The sequence below is a fragment of the Aquarana catesbeiana genome, linkage group LG02, assembly GCF_042186555.1.
Source record: "Aquarana catesbeiana isolate 2022-GZ linkage group LG02, ASM4218655v1, whole genome shotgun sequence".
NCBI lineage: Eukaryota > Metazoa > Chordata > Amphibia > Anura > Ranidae > Aquarana > Aquarana catesbeiana.
In genome coordinates this window covers 946,585-970,658 of record NC_133325.1, presented here as the reverse complement: position 1 = coordinate 970,658, position 24,074 = coordinate 946,585, and the positions used below count along the sequence as shown (strand labels likewise).

The 24,074-nt window shown below is 46.4% G+C and overlaps 1 protein-coding gene across 1 annotated transcript in view; it reads left to right on the top strand.

Moving 5' to 3' along the window:
• Positions 1 to 22,659, top strand: part of LOC141129564 (vomeronasal type-2 receptor 116-like) — an 82,318-nt gene extending 59,659 nt beyond the window's left edge. Inside the window, exon 4 of the mRNA XM_073617661.1 lies at positions 20,937 to 22,659. Coding sequence (XP_073473762.1) covers positions 20,937 to 21,826 — 890 coding nt within the window. The 3' untranslated portion in view covers positions 21,827 to 22,659. The remainder of the gene's footprint in view (positions 1 to 20,936) is intronic.
• Positions 22,660 to 24,074: the final 1,415 nt, after the last annotated feature.

Below are 24,074 nucleotides of genomic sequence, written 5' to 3'. Positions count from 1 at the left end.
ACCTGTCCATACCTCTGCCCCTTGTCCATTCCCCTGCTTCCATGTCCACCCCTCTGCCCCCTTTTCTATTCTGCTGCCCCTGTCCACCCCTCTGCCACCTTGTCCATTCTGATGCCTCACTGTCCCTCCTGCTGCCTCCATGTCCACCCCTCTGCCCCTTGTCCATTCTGCTTCCCCTGTCCATCCAGCTGCCTACCTATCCACCCTTTTGTCCCCTTGTCCATTCTGCTGCCCTCCTGTCCATCCTGCTGCCTCCCTGTCTACCCCTCTGCCCCCTTGTCCATTCTGCTGCCCCCTTTTCCATCCTGCTACCTCCCTGTCCACCCCTCTGCCCCTTGTACATTCTGCTGCCCCCTGTCCCTCCCACTGCTCCTTTGTCCATTTGGCTGGCCCCCTGTTTATTCTGCTGCCCCCTTGTTCATTTTGCTGCCCCCTGTCCATTCTGCTGCTCCTTGTCTACCCCTCTGTCCATTTTGATGCCACTTTAAACCACCCAAGGGCCAGGACATCCTTAAGTGGTTGCAATGTTAATTGGCAGACTCTGAGTCTTCTATAGGTAGACAGCCATGCAGTGAAAGGCACCCAGCCAGACACCACAACTGCATGTGTAGGATCGCTGTCTCCTATGGCAACGGTCTTGTATCAGTTTCTAACACAAGTTGTAACAAGCTTCTTTAATTCCTCTACAATCTCCTCTTGTAGATCTTCACTCAACTGAGCTCCCAGTCTCTTTCACTAGACTTGCTGATCCACTGCCACTGGATCTCCTGAGCTCTTCCAACCTTCTCACTCAGTATCTTCCTCAATCGTCACCCCCACGTCCCTGCTGGGTCCCTAGCTTGGCACTCACAGACACTCCTCAAGCGTCACCCAACTGGCCTGCTTGGTCCCTGACTTGGCACACAAGACTGCTCTCCAAGCGTCACCTCCGCTGGCTGGGTCCCTGGCTTAACACCTTGCCGAAGTTTCCCAATTCTTCACCGTCCCCGGTTGGTGAGAATATTGCTCTCGTACTTGCTTTACCTACTCACTGTGGTCTCCGGTAATAAGGTGGATGGACCCTTAGTGGCAACAGCTTACCCTCTACCTCCGACAACGACAGGTTCCTTGGATGGCAGAACCGCCACTTCTGGTTGAATTGCAAGCCGCAGTCCCAACCCTACGCTGCTCTCTTGCTTTTGGAAAGTCCCTCAGACAGCCTAGCAGCCAGATGTCCCCAGGATAGGTAAATTTAAGAGCAACCCTGCCTAAACAGACCTAAATTCAAATCGTTTTCCAATTTCCAAAGAGAATAAAATAGAAATTAAAGGAATAGAATATTCTATTCCTTTATTGTATATTCTTTTCTTTTTGGAAATTAGAAAACTATTTGAAAACTTTTTGAATTCGAAAACTTATCGAATTTGAAATTTTTTCGAATCGATTTGAAAACGAATTCCGAAAATGAATTAAACAAATTTAACTAAACGAAGAGAAATTAAACAAAACACATTTTTTCATTCTGCACATGTCTAGTTTACATCCACTTTAAATGAAATTGAAAATAAAAATAAATATGAAAAACAAACGTAAAAATAAAATAAAAATGAAAAGGAATATAATAAAACTGAAAAAAAAATTAAATAAAAATTAAAATGAGAATAACAAAAAATAGCAAAAAAAAAAAACATTGGGTGAACATACATCTATTCCAAAGCCTTGTTGACCCACCTCAGCATAAGCCCAGGAGGTCCACCCCGGCAGGTGAGTGCGCCCTCTGGTGGGAATCTGCACGCTGGGTGTCGCAGTGATTTGCATGGAGCATTTTATAGCTTAATATTGGGGGAACCTCACATACACCTTATGCTGATGAACTTTTATGCACTTTTTCACTGACACCATGCTTTATTTTTAAAAGCATGGACTGCACATACGGTATCTCACAAAAGTGAGCACACCCCTCACATTTTTGTAAATATTTCTTCTATCTTTTCATGTGACAACACTGAAGAAATGACACTTTGCTACAATGTAAAGTAGTGAGTGTACAGCTTGTATAACAGTGTAAATTTGCTGTCCCCTCAAAATAACTCAACACACAGCCATTAATGTCTAAACCACTGGCAACAAAAGTCAGTACACCCCTAAGTGAAAATGTCCAAATTGGTCCCAAAATGTCAATATTTTGTGTGGCCACCATTATTTTCCAGCACTGCCTTAACCCTCTTGGGCATGGAGGTCACCAGAACTTCACAGGTTTCCACTGGAGTCCTCTTCCACTCCTCCATGGTGACATCACAGAGCTGGTGGATGTTAGAGACCTCGTGCTCCTCCACCTTACATTTGAGGATGTCCCACAGATGATCAATAGGGTTTAGGTCTGGAGACATGCTTGGCCAGTCCATCACCTTTACCCTCACATTCTTTAGCAAGGCAGTGGTCATCTTGGAGGTGTGTTTGGGGTCGTTATGTTGGAATACTGCCCTGCGGCCCAGTCTCTGAAGGGAGGGGATCATGCTCTGCTTCAGTAGGTCACAGTACATGTTGGCATTCATGGTTCCCTCAATGATCTGTAGCTCCCCAGTGCCGGCAGCACTCATGCAGCCCCAGACCAAGACACTCCCACCACCATGCTTGACTGTAGACAAGACACACTTGTCTTTGTACTCCTCACCTTGTTGCCGCCACATACGCTTGTCACCATCTGAACCAAATAAGTTTATCTTGGTCTCATCAGACCACAGGACATGGTTCCAGTAATCTATGTCCTTAGTCTGCTTGTCTTCAGCAAACCTTTTGCAGGCTTTCTTGTGCATCATCTTTAGAAGAGGCTTCCTTCTGGGACAACAGTCATGCAGACTAATTTGATGCAGTGTGTGGCGTATAGTCTGAGCACTGACAGGCTGACCCCCCACCCCTACAACCTCTGCAGCAATGCTGGCAGCACTCATATGTCTATTTCCCAAAGACAACCTCTGGATATGATGCTGAGCACGTGCACTCAACTTCTTTGGTGGACCATGGCGAGGCCTGTTCTGGGTGGAACCTGTCCTGTTAAACCTCTGTATGGTCTTTGACACCGTGCTGCAGCTCAGTTTCAGGGTCTTGGCAATCTTCTTATAGCCTAGGCCATCTTTATGTAGAGCAACAATTCTTTTTTCAGATCCTCAGAGAGTTCTTTGCCATGAGGTGCCATGTTGTACTTCCAGTGACCAGTATGAGAGAGTGAGAGCGATAACACCAAATTTAACACACCTGCTCCCCATTCATACCTGAGACCTTGTAACACTAACGAGTCACATGACACCGGGGAGGGAAAATGGCTAATTGGGCCCAATTTGGACATTTTCACTTAGGGGTGTACTCACTTTTGTTGCCAGCGGTTTAGACATTAATGGCTGTGTGTTGAGTTATTTTGAGGGGACAGCAAATTTACACTGTTATACAAGCTGTACACTCACTACTTTACATTGTAGACAAGTGTCATTTCTTCAGTGTTGTCACATGAAAAGATAGAAGAAAAGATTTACACAAATGTGAGGGGTGTACTTAGTTTTGTGAGATACTGTATATCATTTTTCTTGTTTGATTTCACATTGACGAAGTGCCTTTTCTTTGACTCCACATTGATGAATTATTTGGACAGATTTTTGGATAGTGATGAGTTTTTGTTATTGTATATATAGTATATGGATTTATGGACAGGTTTATTGATGTAATAATAATATAAAGCACTTTAGCACTTTATTCCACATATCTAAGTAGAAAGTGCGGCAGTTTACTACTTCAGTTCCCCCCCCGGGGGGTATTACATTTAGTGCTCAGCATCCTAGCAGTGGGGAACCAGGAAATCTGATATTATCCACATGTACAAAACGTTTTTATTTTATTTACCATTTTAGTCTTTCAACACTTTGTGCGAATCACATTAAAAAAAATAAGTACAGAAAGATACGTGTTGATCCCTCAACTTCTCCTCATTTTTTTCTGACAGCATCAAAATCTATTATTTCACATATAAATAACTTTCAACTATCACTGATTTCACTTTCTTTTGACTTTCCAATACGCAGATTGTACAGTAGCAGCCCGTCCATAGGGGGCACACAGGCACCGCTCCCCCCTGTCCATGCGTGCGCCCCCTAATTTACATGCAGGGCGCTTGATCGCATAAATTTCAATGTTTTTTTTTTTTTTTTTTTTAAGAAGCACATGATTAGAGCCTGAGGCTCTAATTGGCTGCACAAAAGGGTGCACTGCACCCCGAGCCCACCCAGTTGTGAGACATTAGTGAATTAATATTCCAAAGACCCGATGGCCAGGAGGAGAAGATGGAGGGGGGCATGGAAGAGATGGTGTGGGGAAGCCGTTGCGGATGGATTCAAACATGGTGGAGAGCCTGACCTGCACGGGGTAAGTAAGCCGATGACCAGAGGGGGGTATGGTGTGCTGGAACGATGGGGGGGTGGGGTCCATGATCAGGTCCATCTTGCTTTGTGCACTGGTCCAAATCATTTGGTGGAGGGGGTTATGGTGTGGGGTTGTTTTTCAGGGGTTGGGCTTGGTTTCTTAGAAGGGAACTCTTAAGACGTCAGCATACCAAGACATTTTGGACAATTTTATGCTCCCAACTTTGTGGGAAGAGTTTGGGGACGGCCCCTTCCTATTCCAACATGACTGCGCACCAGAGCACAAACAAGGTCCATAAAGACATGGATGAGAGAGTTTGGGGTGGAGGAACTTGACTGTCCTGCACAGAGTCCTGACCTCAACCCCATAGAACACTTTTGGGATGAATTAGAGCAGAGACTGTGAACCAGGACTTCTCATCCAACATCAGTGCCTGACCTCACAAATGCACTTCTGGAAGAATGGTCAAACATTCCCATATATACCCTTCTAAACCTTATGGACAGCCTTCCCAAAAGAGTTGAAGCTGCAAAGGGAGGGCCAACTCAATATTGAACCCTACGGACTAAGACTGGGAAACCTTTAAAGGTCATGTGTGTATAAAGGCAGGCGTCCCAATACTTTTGGTAATATAGTGTATATATAAGTGCTGGAGCTCATGTCATTAATAAGACGACACAGATATCTTCTAGATTATTGTCATTGTTTCTGTGTGCTGTAATGTCTGTTTCTGATGTGTTTAACCCCTTCAATAACGGACACTTCACCCCCTTCCTGTCCAGGCCAATTTTCAGCTTTCAGCGCTCTCACACTTTGAATGACAATTACTCAGACACATTTCTCTTTGTTTGTGTAGGCCCTTTACAAAATAATCTAGAGTGGGTGACTGGGGACAAAGAGAAGGCTAATTTATTAAATACTTTCTTCAGCTCTGTGTATACAAAGGAGTATGGGGGAGTTCATGTCCATAATGGGGGTGGTAGTGACACAGCCCCAAATGATCCACAATGGCTCAAAAGTGATCTGGTCCGGAGATATTTAGACGGAATAAAGGTGGATAAAGCACCTGGACCTGATGGCATCCACCCACAGATCCTAAAAGAATTGAGCTCTGTCATTTCAAAACCTTTGTATCTAATGTTTAGGGACTCATTAATGATGGGAATGGTACCACTGGATTGGCGCAGAGCGAATGTGGTGCCTATATTTACCAAGTAACTATAGACCTGTTAGTGTAACTTCTATAGTTGAGAAGATACTGGAGCATTTAACCAGTTGCCGACCGCCGCACGGCGATGTACGTCAGCAGAATGGCACGGGCAGGCAAAAGGACTTACAGGTACGTCCTTGCCTGCCCGCGGGTGGGGGGTCCGATCGGACCCCCCCGGTGCCTGCGGCGGTCGGATTAAGGTCAGGGGTGATCAAAGGTGAGGGGGAGGACAATCATTCATGGCTCCCCCCTCGCGATCGCTCCTGACCAATGACGGGCTTCCTCGGCTTCTGTAATGTAAACAGAAGTGGAGGAAGTGATGTCACATCTCCTCGAGCCGGTCTTTTCGTTCCGGCGCCGAGGAGAGAAGACATCCAAGTAAGTTTGCACCAACACTACACTAACAGTAGAACACGCAGGCACACTTGTCACCCCCCATCACCCCCTGATCACCCCCCTGTACCCCCTGATCACCCCCCTGTACCCCCTGTCACACTGACACCAAAAGCAGTTTTTTTCTGATTATTGCATTGGTGTCAGTTTGTGACAGTTATAAGTGTTAGGGCAGTTAGGGTTAGCCCCCTTTAGGTCTGGGGTACCCCCTAACCCCCCCTTAATAAAGTTTTAACCCCATGATCACCCCCCATCGCCAGTGTCACTAAGCGATCATTTTTCTGATCGCTGTATTAGTGACACAGGTGACGCTAGTTAGGGAGGTAAATATTTAGGTTCGCCGTCAGTATTTTATAGCTACAGGGACCCCCATATACTACCTAATAAAGGTTTTAACCCCCTGATTGCCCCCTAGTTCACCCTTTCACCAGTGATCACCATATAATTGTTACGAGTGACGCTGGTTAGCTTGTTTATTATAGTTTATTATAGTTTATTATAGTTTATTATAGTTTTAGGGCACCCGCCGTTTATTATCTTATAAAGGTTTAACCCCCTGATCGCCCGGCGGTGATATAAGTTAAGTTTTTAGGGTCAGATAAGGTCTGCGTCACCCCAGGCAGCGTCAGGTTAGCGCCAGTACCACTAAAACCCACGCACGCAGCATACACCTCCCTTAGTGCTATAGTATCTGAACGGATCGATATCTGATCAGATCAGATCTATACTCCCCAGCAGTTTAGGGTCCCCCCCAAAAACGCAGTGTTAGCAGGATCAGCCCAGATACCTGCTAGCACCTGCGTTTTGCCCCTCGGCCCGGCCCAGCCCAGCCCACCCAAGTGCAGTATCGATCGATAACTGTCACTTACAAAACACTAAGCACACATAACTGCAGCGTTCGCAGAGTCAGGCCTGATCCCTGCGATCGCTAACAGTTTTTTGGTAGCGTTTTGATACAGTCGCTAACAGTCAGGAGCTTTTTTGCCTGTGAGTCTCACTAGTGTACCCCTAAATTTAGAGCCCAAAATGGCAAATCGAAGGTACACTAGTGAAGAGGCCTACACGTTTCTGAGCATGACAGATAATAAAGAGGAAGTCACTCATCTGTCAGATTCAGGCTCAGAATACGATCCTGTAGAGGACAGCGGCTCCATGACAGATAGCTCTGACGATGGAGTTGTGGTCCCTGCCAAGGTCAGGCGTACCAGACCCCGAACTTCTTCTTCTGTCCTTGAAGTGCAAGAACTGCAGGTCCCTCGTATGGAGCAGAGCAGTACTAGTGCCGCTATTTCTTCTGGTGAACTGGCAAGCACCAACGGCCTAGTACACCCTGGTCGTACATCCAGCACTGCAGTAACACTTGGTGACGTGGTGAGTCCCATAAGTGCAGTTCAAGCTGGTGAGGTGGCAAGCACTAGTAGGGTCCCGCTGCCACCAAGAAGACTAACACAGGCCCGTCGTGCCCATAGTGCCCTTCCTGCTGCATTCGCCAATCCAAATTGGGTACCCACCACTTCTGCAGCACCCGTACTTCCCCCATTCACTGGCCAACCCAGCATTTAGGTGGAAACAGTTGATTTTATGCCACTGGATTTTTATTCACTGTTTTTCACCGAAGATCTCTATAGATCTATTGTGGACCAAAGCAATTTATACGCTGGCCAACACATCGCCGCTAATCCCCAGTCCTCCCTTGCCAGAGATTGGAGACCAATTACGGTCTCCGAATTTAAGATCTTTCTGGGTCTTTCCCTCCTCATGGGCATAAATAAAAAGAGTGAGTTACGGTCATATTGGTCCACTGACCCAATTTACCATGCACCCGTGTTTTCTGCCTCCATGGCCAGGGCACGATACGAGCAGATTTTGCGGTTCATGCACTTCAACGACAATGAACTCTGTCGTCCTCGTGGAGACCCTGAATACGATCGGCTCTACAAATTTCGGCCCCTCGTATAGCACTTCAACCAACGTTTTGCAGACTTGTTTACTCCCCATCAAGTTGTCTGCATTGATGAGTCCCTGATTAAGTTTTCTGGCCACTTGTCATTCAAACAGTACCTTCCCAGCAAGCGTGCCAGATACGGGGTCAAGATGTTTAAGCTCTGTGACAGGGCCACAGGCTATACATGTAGTTTTAAGGTTTACGAGGGCAAAGATAGTCACGTAGAGCTGACAAACTGCCCTGACTACATAGGAAGCGCTGGCAAGATAGTGTGGGACTTGGTGTCACCCTTATTCGGAAAGGGGTACCATTTATATGTGGACAATTATTACACGAGTGTGCCACTTTTTAGTCACTTGTTTGATCATCAGATTGGAGCATGTGGCACCATGCGACCTAATCGCCGGGGCTTTCCCCAGCGGCTTGTAGATTTCCGTCTTGGGCTGGGGGAGAGAGCCTGCTTGAAGTGTAATAATTTGCTCGCTATGAAGTGGAGGGACAATAAGAATGTTTTCGTTCTTACCTCCCTTCATGCAGACACGATGGTCCAAATTACTACGGCGACTGGTGTTGTGGAGAAACCCCTCTGTGTCCACGAATATAACCAAAATATGGGAGGGGTGGACCTCAACGACCAGTTGTTGGCGCCGTACCTAATTGCCCGTAAGGCCAGACGCTGGTACAAAAAAGTGTCTGTATACTTATTTCAATTGGCTTTGCTGTACGCTCATGTGCTATACAGAGCTTCAGGACGGACTGGATCCTTCCTTAAATTCCAGGAAGAGATCGTCAGAGCCCTTCTGTATCCAGACGGTGCTCCACCTCACCTTCCCCAACCAGATGCAGTAAGCCGGCTGCATGAGAGGCATTTTTCTTATGTCCTCCAGAGTACCCCTACCCAACGAGCCCCCCAAAGAAAATGTTGTGTCTGCAGAAAGCGCGGATTTAGGCGTGACACCCGCTATTATTGTCCCTCCTGTCCTGGCAATCCTGGTCTTTGCATTGGTCAATGTTTTGAGCACTACCATACACTAGTTAAGTTTTATCATAGGGTACAACATTGCACAGACTAGGACACACTTTCACAGGGTCTCCCAAGATGCCATCGCATTTTGAGAGACCCAAACCTGGAACCGTTACAGTTTTCAAACTTATGCCCCGTACACACGGTCGGATTTTCCGACAGAAAATGTGTGATAGGACCTTGTTGTCAGAAATTCCGACCGTGTGTGGGCTCCATCACACATTTTCCATCGGATTTTCCGACACACAAAGTTTGAGAGCAGGATATAAAATTTTCCAACAACAAAATCCGTTGTCGGAAATTGTGATCGTGTGTACACAAATCCGATGGACAAAGTGCCACGCATGTTTAGAATAAATAAAGAGATGAAAGCTATTGGCCACTGCCCCATTTATAGTCCCGACGTACGTGTTTTACGTCACCGCGTTCAGAACGATCGGATTTTCTGACAACTTTGTGTGACCGTGTGTATGCAAGACAAGTTTGAGCCAACATCCGTCAGAAAAAATCCTAGGATTTTGTTGTCGGAATGTCCGAACAAAGTCCAACCGTGTGTACGGGGCATTACAGTTATAAAAAAAAAATGTAAAAAAAAAAAGAAAAAGTAAAAAAAAAAAAAAATACACAAAACAATATAAAATTAAAAAAACAAAAATAGTTGTCGTTTTATTGTTCTCTCTCTCTCTCTATTTTCTCTCTATTGTTCTGCTCTTTTTTACTGTATTCTATTCTGCAATGTTTTATTGTTATGTTTTATCATGTTTGCTTTTCAGGTATGTAATTTTTTTATAGTTTACTGTGTTTTAACCATTTTTTTGTTTTCAGGTATGCCATTCAGCTAATTTATTTATCTTGACAGCAACAGCGTTTGCTCCCACGATACATAAAGCCGTGACTCCAGCGCTGTCGGAGGTGATTTCACCACCACAGTTACATACTTCAGCATATATGCCAAAGTGTGGGGGCAGCAGTGCGTGGAGGAGTGATTTGCTCCTGCCTTTTTGCGGGAGGATGCCCCCATGCTTCGGCATATATAAACGGTGCATGTATGCCCATCATTAGAAGTGGGTGGATGAAGGGAGGTATTCTAATGGTGGGCATACCCACCGATCAATATCTTTTTTTCGTTCAGCCCACAGGCTGCATGAAAAAAAAGTTTACAATATATGCCCAACAAGGACCAGCAACGTACTGGTGTGTTGCTGGACTTTGAATGGTTATACCAGAATGATGCCTGCAGGTTTAGGTATCATCTTGGTATCATTCTTTTCAGCCAGCGGTCGGCTTTCATGTAAAAGCAATCCTTTTCATGTAAAAGCAATCCTAGCGGCTAAGTAGCCTCTAGACTGCCCAAGACAAGCCCCCAAGAATGCAGCCGGTGATTCAGCCAGCTGACCATAGAGCTGATCAGAGACCAGAATGGCTCCAAACATCTCTATGGCCTAAGAAACCAGAAGCTACGAGCATTTCATGACTTAGATTTCGCCGGATGTAAACAGCGCCATTGGAAAATTGGGAAAGCATTTTACCACACCGATCTTGGTGTGGTCAGATGCTTTGAGGGCAGAGGAGAGATCTAGGGTCTAATAGACCCCAATACCTATTGCTATCATAGGGGATATTTACATTCCCTGAGATAACAATAAAAATGATTAAAAAAAAATAAAAATGAAAGGAACAGTTTAAAAATAAGATTAAAAAAAATAATACTAAAAAAAAAAAAAAAAAGCACCCCTGTCCCCCCCTGCTCTCGCGCAAAGGCGAATGCAAGCGTCGGTCTGGCGTCAAATGCAAGCGTCGGTCTGGCGTCAAATGTAAACAATTGCACCATGCCTATGAGGTATCACCACGAAGGTCAGATCGAGGGCAGTAATTTTAGCAGTAGACCTCCTCTGTAAATCTAAAGTGGTAACCTATAAAGGCTTTTAAAGGCTTTTAAAAATGTATTTAGTTTGTCGCCACTGCACGTTTGTGCGCAATTTTAAAGCATGTCATGTTTGGTATCCATGTACTCGGCCTAAGATCATCTTTTTTATTTCATCAAACATTCGGGCAATATAGTGTGTTTTAGTGCATTAAAATATTAAAAAGTGTGTTTTTTCCCAAAAAATGCGTTTGAAAAATCGCTGCGCAAATACCGCGTGAAAAAAAAAAAAAATGAAACACCCACCATTTTAATCTGTAGGGCATTTGCTTTTTAAAAAATATATAATGTTTGGGGGTTCAAAATAATCTTCTTGCAAAAAAAAATAATTTTTTCATGTAAACAAAAAGTGTCAGAAAGGGCTTTGTCTTCAAGTGGTTAGAAGAGTGGGTGATGTGTGACATAAGCTTCTAAATATTGTGCATAAAATGCCAGGACAGTTCAAAACCCCCCAAATGACCCCATTTTGGAAAGTAGACACCCCAAGCTATTTGCTGAGAGGCATGTCGAGTCCATGGAATATTTTATATTGTGATACAAGTTTTGGGAAAAAGACAATTTTTTTTTTTTTTTTTTGCACAAAGTTGTCACTAAATGATATATTGCTCAAACATGCCATGGGAATATGTGAAATTACACCCCAAAATACATTCTGTTTCTTCTCCTGAGTACGGGGATACCACATGTGTGAGACTTTTTGGGAGCCTAGCCGCGTACGGGACCCCGAAAACCAAGCCCCGCCTTCAGGCTTTCTAAGGGCGTAAATTTTTGATTTCACTCTTCACTGCCTATCACAGTTTTGGAGGCCATGGAATGCCCAGATGGCACAACCCCCCCCCCCCCCCAAATGACCCCATTTGGGAAAATAGACACCCCAAGCTATTTGCTAAGAGGTATAGTGAGTATTTTGCAGACCTCACTTTTTGTCACAAACTTTTGAAAATTGAAAAAAGAAAAAAAAAAATTTTTCTTGTCTTTCTTTATTTTCAAAAACAAATGAGACCTGCAAAATACTCACCATGCCTCTCAGCAAATAGTTTGGGGTGTCTACTTTCCAAAATGGGGTAATTTGGGGGGATTTTGTGCTATCTTGGCATTTTATGGCCTTCAAAACTGTGATAGGTAGTGAGGAGTGAAATCAAAAATTTACACCCTTAGAAATCCTGAAGGCGGTGATTGGATTTTGGGGCCCCGTATGAACCTAGGCTCCCAAAAAGTTCCACACATGTGGTATCCCCATACTCAGGAGAAGCAGCAGAATGTATTTTGGGGTGTAATTCCACATATGTCCATGGCCTGTGTGAACAATATATCATTTAGTGACAACTTTGTGCAAAAAAAAAAAAACAAATGTCACTTTCTCACAACTTGTGTTAAAATATAAAATATTCCATGGACTCAACATGCCTCTCAGCAAATAGCTTGGGGTGTCTACTTTCCAAAATGGGGTCATTTGGGGGGGGGGGTTTGTGCCATCTTGGCATTTTATGGCCTTCAAAACTGTGATAGGTAGTGAGGAGTGAAATCAAAAATTTACGCCCTTAGAAATCCTGAAGGCGGTGCTTGGTTTTCGGGGCCCCGTACGCGGCTAGGCTCCCAAAAAGTCACACAAATGTGGTATCCCCATACTCAGGAGAAGCAGCTAAATGTATTTTGGGGTGCAATTCCACATATGCCCATGGCCTGTGTGAGCAATATATCATTTAGTAACAACTTTGTGCAAAAAAAAAAAATTGTCACTTTCCCGCAACTTGTGTCAAAAAATAAAATATTCCATGGACTCAACATGCCTCTCAGCAAATAGCTTGGAGTGTCTACTTTCCAAAATGGGGTCATTTGGGGGGGGGTTTGTGCTATCTGGGCATTTTATGGCCTTCAAAACTGTGATAGGTAGTGAGGAGTGAAATAAAAAAATTACGCCCTTAGAAATCCTGACGGCAGTGATTGGTTTTCGGGGCCCCGCACGCGGCTAGGCTCCCAAAAAGTCCCACACATGTGGTATCCCCATACTCAGAAGAAGCAGCTAAATGTATTTTGGGGTGCAATTCCCCATATGCCTATGGCCTGTGTGAGCAATATATCATTTAGTGACAACTTTTTGTAATTTTTTTTTTGTCATTATTCAATCACTTGGGACAAAAAAAAATAAATATTCAATTGGCTCAACATGCCTCTCAGCAATTTCCTTGGGGTGTCTACTTTCCAAAATGGGGTCATTTGGGGGGTTTTGTACTACCCTGCCATTTTAGCACCTCAAGAAATGACATAGGCAGTCATAAACTAAAAGCTGTGTAAATTCCAGAAAATGTACCCTAGTTTATAGACGCTATAACTTTTGTGCAAACCAATAAATATACACTTATTGACATTTTTTTTACCAAAGACATGTGGCCGAATACATTTTGGCCTAAATGTATGACTAAAATTGAATTTATTGGATTTTTTTTATAACAAAAAGTAGAAAATATCATTTTTTTTCAAAAATTTCAGTCTTTTTCCGTTTATAGCGCAAAAAATAAAAAAAGGCAGAGGTGATCAAATAACATCAAAAGAAAGCTCTATTTGTGGGAAGAAAAGGACGCAAATTTTGTTTGGGTACAGCATTGCATGAATGCGCAATTGACAGTTAAAGTGACGCAGTGCCAAATGGCAAAAAGTGCTCTGGTCAGGAAGGGGGTAAATCCTTCCGGGGCTGAAGTGGTTAATAAAAGACCACATAGACAGCATGGGATAATGAAAGACAGAAGTTTACAGACAAACCTGATTTCTTTTTATGAAGAGGTAAGTAAACCTTGGATAGAGAGGTGGCAGTGGACGTGGTATACTTGGACAGAGGGATGGCTGTGGACGTGGTATACTTGGACAGAGGGGTGGATGTGGTATACTTGGACAGAGGAGTGGCTGTGGATGTGGTACACTTGGACAGAGGGGAGGCTGTGGACGTGGTATACTTGGACAGAGGGGTAGCTGCAGACGTGGTATACTTGGACAGAGGGGTGGCAGGGGACGTGGTATACTTGGACAGGGGGTGGCTGTAGACGTGGTATATTTGGACAGAGGGGTGGATGTGGTATACTTGGACAGAGGAGTGGCTGTGGACATGGTACACTTGGACAGAGGGGAGGCTGTGGACGTGGTATACTTAGACAGAGGGGAGGCTGTGGATGTGGTATACTTGGACAGAGGGGTGGCTGTAGACGTGGTATACTTGGACAGAGGGGTGGCAGGGGACGTGGTATACTTGGACAGGGGGTGGCTGTAGACGTGGAATATTTGGACAGAGGGGTGGCTGTAGACGTGGTATACTTGGACAGAGGGGTGGCAGTGGACGTGGTATACTTGGACAGAGGGGTGGCTGTAGATGTGATATACTTGGACAGAGGGGTGGCAGTAGACATTATATACTTGGACAGAGGGGAGGCTGTGAACGTGGTATATTTGGACAGAGGGGTGGCTGTAGACGTGGTATACTTTGACAGAGGGGTGGCTGTGGACTTGGTATACTTGGACAGAAGGGTGGCTGTGGACGTGGTATACTTGGACAGAGGGGTGGCTGTGGACGTAGTATACTTGGACAGAGGGGAGGCTGTGAATGTGGTATACTTGGACAGAGGGGTGGCGGTGGACATGGTATACTTGGACAGAGGGGTAGCTGTGGTATATTTGGACAGAGGGCTGGCTGTGGACATGGTATATTTGGACAGAGAGGTGGCAGTGGACGTGGTATACTTGGACAGAGGGGTGGCAGTGGATGTGGTATACTTGGACAGAGGGGTGGCTGTGGAATACTTGGACAGAGGGGTGGCTGTAGACGTGGTATACTTGGACAGAGGGGTGGCTGTGGACTTGGTATACTTGGACAGAGGGGTGGCTGTGGATGTGTTATACTTGGACAGAGGTGTGGCAGTGGACGTGGTATACTTGGACAGAGGGGTGGCTGTAGATGTGATATACTTGGACAGAGGGGTGGCAGTAGACATGATATACTTGGACAGAGGGGAGGCTGTGAACGTGGTATACTTGGACAGAGGGGAGGCTGTAGACGTGGTATACTTTGACAGAGGGGTGGCTGTGGACTTGGTATACTTGGACAGAGGGGTGGCTGTGGACGTGGTATACTTGGACAGAGGGGTGGCGGTGGACATGGTATACTTGGACAGAGGGGTGGCTGTGGTATACTTGGACAGAGGGCTGGCTGTGGACATGATATATTTGGACAGAGAGGTAGCAGTGTATGTGGTATACTTGGGCAGAGGGGTGGCAGTGGATGTGGTATACTTGGACAGAGGGGTGGCTGTGGAATACTTGGACAGAGGGGTGGCTGTAGATGTGGTATACTTGGACAGAGGAGTGGCTGTTGATGTGGTATACTTGGACAGAAAGGTGGCTGTGGACTTGGTATACTTGGACAGAGGGGTGGCTGTGGACGTGGTATACTTGGACAGAGGGCTGGCTGTGGACATGGTATACTTGGACAGAGGGGTGGCTGTAGATGTGGTATACTTGGACAGAGGAGTGGCTGTTGATGTGGTATACTTGGACAGAGGGGTGGCTGTGGATGTGGTATACTTGGACAGAGGTGTGGCAGTGGACGTGGTATACTTGGACAGAGGGGTGGCTGTAGATGTGATATACTTGGACAGAGAGGTGGCAGTAGACATTATATACTTGGACAGAGGGGAGGCTGTGAACGTGGTATACTTGGACAGAGGGGTGGCTGTAGACGTGGTATACTTTGACAGAGGGGTGGCTGTGGACTTGGTATACTTGGACAGAAGGGTGGCTGTGGACGTGGTATACTTGGACAGAGGGGTGGCTGTGGACGTGGTATACTTGGACAGAGGGGAGGCTGTGGACGTGGTATACTTGGACAGAGGGGTGGCGGTGGACATGGTATACTTGGACAGAGGGGTGGCTGTGGTATACTTGGACAGAGGGCTGGCTGTGGACATGGTATATTTGGACAGAGAGGTGGCAGTGGACGTGGTATACTTGGACAGAGGGGTAGCAGTGGATGTGGCATACTTGGACAGAGGGGTGGCTGTGGAATACTTGGACAGAGGGGTGGCTGTAGACGTGGTATACTTGGACAGAGGGGTGGCTGTGGACTTGGTATACTTGGACAGAGGGGTGGCTGTGGATGTGGTATACTTGGACAGAGGGGTGGCAGTGGACGTGGTATACTTGGACAGAAGGGTGGCTGTAGATGTGATATACTTGGACAGAGGGGTGGCAGTAGACATTATATACTTGGACAGAGGGGTGGCTGTGGACGTGGTATACTTGGCCAGAGGGGTGGCTGTGGACGTGGTATACTTGGACAGAGGGCTGGCTGTGGACATGGTATACTTGGACAGAGGGGTGGCTGTAGATGTGGTATATTTGGACAGAGGAGTGGCTGTTGATGTGGTATACTTGGACAGAGGGGTGGCTGTGGAATACTTGGACAGAGGGGTGGCTGTAGACGTGGTATACTTGGACAGAAAGGTGTCTGTGGACTTGGTATACTTGGACAGAGGGGTGGCTGTGGATGTGGTATACTTGGACAGAGGTGTGGCAGTGGACGTGGTATACTTGGACAGAGGGGTGGCTGTAGATGTGATATACTTGGACAGAGGCGTGGCAGTAGACATTATATACTTGGCCAGAGGGGTGGCTGTGGACGTGGTATACTTGGACAGAGGGCTGGCTGTGGACATGGTATACTTGGACAGAGGGGTGGCTGTAGATGTGGTATACTTGGACAGAGGAGTGGCTGTTGATGTGGTATACTTGGACAGAGGGGTGGCTGTGGACTTGGTATACTTGGACAGAGGGGTGGCTGTGGATGTGGTATACTTGGACAGAAGTGTGGCAGTGGACGTGGTATACTTGGACAGAGGGGTGGCTGTAGATGTGATATACTTGGACAGAGAGGTGGCAGTAGACATTATATACTTGGACAGAGGGGAGGCTGTGAACATGGTATACTTGGACAGAGAGGTGGCTGTAGACGTGGTATACTTTGACAGAGGGGTGGCTGTGGACGTGGTATACTTGGACAGAGGGGTGGCTGTGGACGTGGTATACTTGGACAGAGGGGAGGCTGTGGACGTGGTATACTTGGACAGAGGGGTGGCTGTGGTATACTTGGACAGAGGGCTGGCTGTGGACATGGTATATTTGGACAGAGAGGTGGCAGTGGACGTGGTATACTTGGACAGAGGGGTGGCAGTGGATGTGGTATACTTGGACAGAGGGGTGGCTGTTGAATACTTGGACAGAGGGGTGGCTGTAGATGTGGTATACTTGGACAGAGGAGTGGCTGTTGATGTGGTATACTTGGACAGAGGGGAGGCTGTGGACGTGGTATACTTGGACAGGGGGTGGCAGTGGACGTGGTATACTTGGACAGAGGGGAAGCTGTGGATAGAGTATACTTGGACAGAGGGGTGGCGGTGGACATGGTATACTTGGACAGAGGGGAGGCTGTGGATGGAGTATACTTGTACAGAGGGGTGGCGGTGGACATGGTATACTTGGACAGAGGGGTGGCTGTGGACATGGTATACTTGGACAGAGGGGTGGCGGTGGACATGGTATACTTGGACAGAGGAGTGGCTGTGGATGTTGTATACTTGGACAGAGGAGTGGCTTTGGACGTGGTATACTTAGACAGAGGGGTGGCAGTGGACGTGCTATACTTGGACAGAGGGGAGGCTGTGGACATGGTATACTTGGACAGAGGGGTGGCGGTGGACGTGGTATACTTGGACAGAGGGGTGGCTGTGGATGTCGTATACTTGGACAGAGGGGTGGCGGTGGACGTGCAATACTTGGACAGAGGGGAGGCAGTGGACGTTGTATACTTGGACAGAGGGGAGGCTGTGTACGTGGTATACTTGGACAGAGGGGTGGCAGTGGACGTGGTATACTTGGACAGAGGGGAGGTTGTGGACGTGGTATACTTGGACAGAGGGGTGGCGGTGAACATGGTATACTTGGACAGAGGGGTGACTGTGGACGTGGTATACTTGGACAGAGGGGAGGCTGTGGACGTGGTATACTTGGACAGAGGGGTGACTGTGGACGTGGTATACTTGGACAGAGGAGTGGCTGTGGATGTTGTATACTTGGACAGAGGAGTGGCGGTGGACGTGGTATACTTAGACAGAGGGGTGGCAGTGGACGTGGTATACTTGGACAGAGGGGTGGCAGTGGACGTGGTATACTTGGACAGAGGGGAAGCTGTGGACACGGTATACTTGGACAGAGGGGTGGCTGTGGACATGGTATACTTGGACAGAGGGGTGGCGGTGGATGTGGTATGCTTGGACAGAGGGGTGGCTGTGGACGTAGAATATTTGGACAGAGGGGTGGCAACCTAACTATGTAACTATGTTTCTGTTAAAAATTAAAAAAAAAATATTTCTTAATATATTTAGGCCAAAATGTATTCTGTTCCATTTCTTTGGTGAAAATACCCTACATCAGTGTATATTATTTGTGTGAAAGTTATAGAGTCTACAGACTATGGGATATATTGTATATGTGAAAATCGATCAATCCTGATGTAGTGACGGCCAATCTCATTTCGTGAGGCCCTAAAATGTCCTAATTGAAACTCTGACCCCGATGGTCATTGTGTTTGTATTGTTCTTCTTGCAGACAGTAAAAACTGCATGAAATGTCCTGATGAAGAATGGTCAAATGAGAAGAAGGATCGGTGTGTTCCAAAATTGGTGGAATTTCTCTCCTACACTGATACCATTGTTGTAGTATTTTCGGCTGTCTCCATTCTCTTTTGTCTTCTGACTGGTTTAATATTGAGGATATTTATACATAACCAGGACACCCCCATTGTTAAAGCTAATAACCGGAACCTGAGCTATCTTCTCCTGGTCATCATGCTGAGCTTCCTCTGTGTCTTCTTGTTCCTTGGCCATCCAGTAGATGTGACCTGCATGCTCCGTGTCTTCTCTTTTGGTGTCATCTTCTCAGTTGCCGTCTCTTCTCTTCTTGCCAAAAGTATCATGGTGTGTATTGCTTTTAAAGCCACCAAACCTGGGAGTCCCTGGAGGAAATGGATGGGAGCCAAACTACCCACTTTTATCATTTGTGTCTTATCAGTGGTTCAAGTCTTAATCTGTGTCACTTGGTTGTCTATTTCTCCTCCCTTCCAGGATCAGTGGCAGTGGACGTGGTATACTTGGACAGAGGGGTGGCTCTAGATGTGATATACTTGGACAGAGGAGTGGCAGTAGACATTATATACTTGGACAGAGGGGTGGCTGTGGACGTGATATACTTGGGCTGAGGGGTGGCTGTGGACGTGGTATACTTGGACAGAGGGGAGGCTGTGGACGTGGTATACTTGGACAGAGGGGTGGCGGTGGACATGGTATACTTGGACAGAGGGGTGGCTGTGGTATACTTGGACAGAGGGCTGGCTTTGGACATGGTATATTTGGACAGAGAGGTGGCAGTGGACGTGGTATACTTGGACAGAGGGGTGGCAGTGGATGTGGTATACTTGGACAGAGAGGTGGCTGTGGAATACTTGGACAGAGGGGTGGCTGTAGATGTGGTATACTTGGACAGAGGAGTGGCTGTTGATGTGGTATACTTGGACAGAGGAGTGACTGTGGACTTGGTATACTTGGACAGAGGGGTGGCTGTGGATGTTGTATAATTGGACAGAGGTGTGGCAGTGGACGTGGTATACTTGGACAGAGGGGTGGCTGTAGATGTGATATACTTGGACAGAGGGGTGGCAGTAGACATGATATACTTGGACAGAGGGGAGGCTGTGAACGTGGTATATTTGGACAGAGGGGTGGCTGTAGACGTGGTATACTTTGACAGAGGGGTGGCTGTGGACTTGGTATACTTGGACAGAGGGCTGGCTGTGGACGTGGTATACTTGGACAGAGGGGTGGCTGTGGACGTGGTATACTTGGACAGAGGGGAGGCTGTGGACGTGGTATACTTGGACAGAGGGGTGGCGGTGCACATGGTATACTTGGACAGAGGGGTGGCTGTGGTATACTTGGACAGAGGGCTGGCTGTGGACATGGTATATTTGGACAGAGAGGTGGCAGTGGACGTGGTATACTTGGACAGAGGGGTGGCAGTGGATGTGGTTTACTTGGACAGAGGGGTGGCTGTGGAATACTTGGACAGAGGGGAGGCTGTAGATGTGGTATACTTGGACAGAGGAGTGGCTGTTGATGTGGTATACTTGGACAGAGGGGAGGCTGTGGACGTGGTATACTTGCACAGGGGGTGGCAGTGGACGTGGTATACTTGGACAGAGGGGAACCTGTGGATGGGGTATACTTGGACAGAGGGGTGGCGGTGGACATGGTATACTTGGACAGAGGGGAGGCTGTGGATGGGGTATACTTGGACAGAGGGGTGGCGGTGGACATGGTATACTTGGACAGAGGGGTGGCTGTGGACGTGGTATACTTGGACAGAGGGGTGACTGTGGACATGGTATACTTGGACAGAGGGGAGGCTGTGGATGTGGTATACTTGGACAGAGGGGTGACTGTGGACGTGGTATACTTGGACAGAGGGGAGGCTGTGGACATGGTATACTTGGACAGAGGGGTGGCAGTGGACGTGGTATACTTGGACAGAGGGGTGGCTGTGGACATGGTATACTTGGACAGAGGGGTGGCTGTGGACATGGTATACTTGGACAGAGGGGTGGTGGTGGATGTGGTATGCTTGGACAGAGGGGTGGCTGTGGACGTGGAATATTTGGACAGAGGGGTGGCAACCTAACTATGAAACTATGTTTCTGTTAAAAAATTAAAAAAAAATCTTTCTTAATATATTTAGACCAAAATGTATTCTGTTCCATTTCTTTGGTGAAAATACCCTACATCAGTGTATATTATTTGTGTGAAAGTTATAGAGTCTACAGACTATGGGATATATTGTATATGTGAAAATCGATCAATCCTGATGTAGTGACGGCCAATCTCATTTCGTGAAGTCCTAAAATGTACTAATTGAAACTCTGACCCCGATGTTCATTGTGTTTGTATTGTTCTTCTTGCAGACAGTAAAAACTGCATGAAATGTCCTGATGAAGAGTGGCCAAATGAGAAGAAGGATCGGTGTGTTCCAAAATTGGTGGAATTTCTCTCCTACACTGATACCATTGTTGTAGTATTTTCGGCTGTCTCCATTCTCTGTTGTCTTCTGACTGATTTAATATTGAGGATATTTATACATTACCAGGACACCCCCATTGTTAAAGCTAATAACCGGAACCTGAGCTATCTTCTCCTGGTCTCCATCATGCTGAGCTTCCTCTGTGTCTTCTTGTTCCTCGGCCATCCAGTAGATGTGACCTGCATGCTCCGTGTCACCTCTTTTGGTGTCATCTTCTCAGTTGCTGTCTCTTCTCTACTTGCCAAAAGTATCATGGTGTGTATTGCTTTTAAAGCCACCAAACCTGGGAGTCCCTGGAGGAAATGGATGGGAGCCAAACTACCCACTTTTATCATTTGTGTCTTATCACTGGTTCAAGTCTTAATCTGTGTCACTTGGTTGTCTATTTCTCCTCCCTTCCAGGATCGGGACACTCACTCTTATCAGGGGAAGGTCATCATTCAGTGTAATGAGGGTTCAGTTATTGGCTTCTACTCTGTCCTGGGATATATGGGGCTTCTGGCAGCTGTGAGTTTCATTATCGCTTTTTTAGCCAGGACATTACCGGACAGTTTTAATGAAGCCAAGTACATCACCTTCAGCATGCTGGTGTTCTGCAGTGTCTGGATTGCCATGATCCCGGCCTATCTGAGTACCAGAGGAAAATACATGGTGGCTGTGGAGGTTTTTGCTTTAATAGCCTCAAATTCTGGACTTCTTGTTTGTATATTTTTCCCAAAATGTTACATAATTCTGTTCAGACCTGACCTGAATACAAAAACATTTATCCACTAATAAGTATGGAGCAACGCTGGGTTACCAGTAGTTATAGCATTATCTCTATTATTGTTAATTGTAGTATTTTGCTAATGTATTGAGAATGAACATTATTAATGTACACGGGACGTTTTTACAACCTCTCCTGAACGATTTAACTTGACAGATAAAAACCCACATTCAAAACATCAGTTTTGCCACGTTTACATGCCGTGTTTGTGTTTAGATGCGTTTGAAAAAAAAACTTTTTTTTTTTTTTTTCAAAATAGCCAAAAATGAAAAACGCCTATAAGCGAAACGCGGCTAAATGCGGGTACCACGTTTAGCAGCGTTTGGCATCTGAAACGTCAGAAACTTCGGCATCTGAACTCATTTTTTTGCCTTTAAAGAAAAGCATATAAACGCAATTGCCTACAAACAACATTAAACAAACCTGTGTACATGTACACATAAGATAACATTGGATGAGTTCAGGGGCAGCTGAAAAAAGCAGCCAACTGTCTCTGAACGTCCGTTTACCAGCAGCAGTTTACATGAGGCCTTAGGTGGATGGTGGATTTAATTTTTGTTCTGCACACTGCTGGGATCAGACATGTTGGGTTTGTTGGAATCCTTGTCTCCTGCGGAGTGTAGTGGTTCCTCCCACCAGCCGTTATATCATTAGAGAATAGTGTGGTCACTAAGTGAGGAGGAACCACAGACACCAGAGGGGGAGAAAGTATCCAAAACAACCTAAAGTGTCAGATACCCGAGATACCCATCACCCATCGCTCTTCAAGAGAGAGAAGATGTCACCCACCGCCTTCCAGAAAGATAAATAATGATGCCATTTTAGTTGTGGGATCAAATATCTATGTAGATGTATCTGTCTATATTAATAAATATAATTTGATTGGTGAATTCTAAAATGATTATTAATGCGAGTTAAAGTTGATGAGAGCACGTTCTCAGTAATTTCACATTTTAAGTAATAGGTTGACTTAATTTTAAAGAACTTTTATGTTATAGGATCTAATCAGGGCTTTTTTTCTCAGAGATTATGTGCAGGAACTCCCGTCTCCAAAGTCAGTCCTTGTCTCTGACCCCTACCCATCTCCAAGCACCATCCCTTGTCTCCACCCCCTACCCACCCCCAAGTACCATCCCTTGTCTCCACGTCCAAGCACCATCAGTTTTCTTCACCCCTTACCCGCCTCCAAGCACCATACCTTGTCTCCACCCCAACCTACCTCTAAGCTCCATTCCATGTCTCCGCCCCCTACTCACCTCCAAGCACCATCCCTTGTCTCCACCTTTACCCACCACCAAGCACAATTCCTTGGCTCCACCCCCTACCCACCTCTAAGCACCATTCCTTGTCTCCACCCCCCACCCACCTCCAAGCACCATCCCTTGTCTCCACCCCCTACCCACCTCCAAGCACCATCCCTTGTCTCCACCTTTACCCACCACCAAGCACCATCCCTTGTCTCCACCTTTACCCACCACCAAGCACCATCCCTTGTCTCCACCCCCTACCCACCTCCAAGCACCATCCCTTGTCTCCACCTTTACCCACCACCAAGCACCATCCCTTGTCTCCACCTTTACCCACCACCAAGCACCATCCCTTGTCTCCACCCCCTACCCACCTCCAAGCACCATCCCTTGTCTCCACCCCCTACCCACCTCTAAGCACCATCCCTTGTCTCCACCCCCTACCCACCTCTAAGCACCATCCCTTGTCTCCACCCCCTACCCACCCCCAAGCACCATCCCTTGTCTCCACCCCCTACCCACCTCCCAGTACCATCTTTAAAAAAAACAAACAGAACCAAAGTATTGTTTTGTGGTGCTATGTAATCTGTACCAGAATTTGGTAATTATAATAAGAAAATCAGTAAAATAGATCTCAGCCAGCAACAATAGCCCCGCAAGCAAAAATAGATCCCCCACAATATATAGACACCCCCAATGATAATAGATCCCCTCCAGCAACAATAGACTGCTTGTAATAAAATACCGCCTCACAACAACAGACCCCCCAGCAGCCAGCATTAATAGACCTTCCAGCAGCCAGCAACAACGAACCCCTCCTTAACAGTAGATCACTCCCAGCAACATTTGACCACCTGCAACATAAGACCCCCCAGCAGGAATAGACTCCTACCTCAATAATAAATCCCCCCAGCAACAATTGAAACCCCAGCTACCAGCATTAATAGCCCTTCCAGCAGCCACAACAATGGACCCCTCCAGAACAGTAGATCGCTCCCAGCAGCATTTT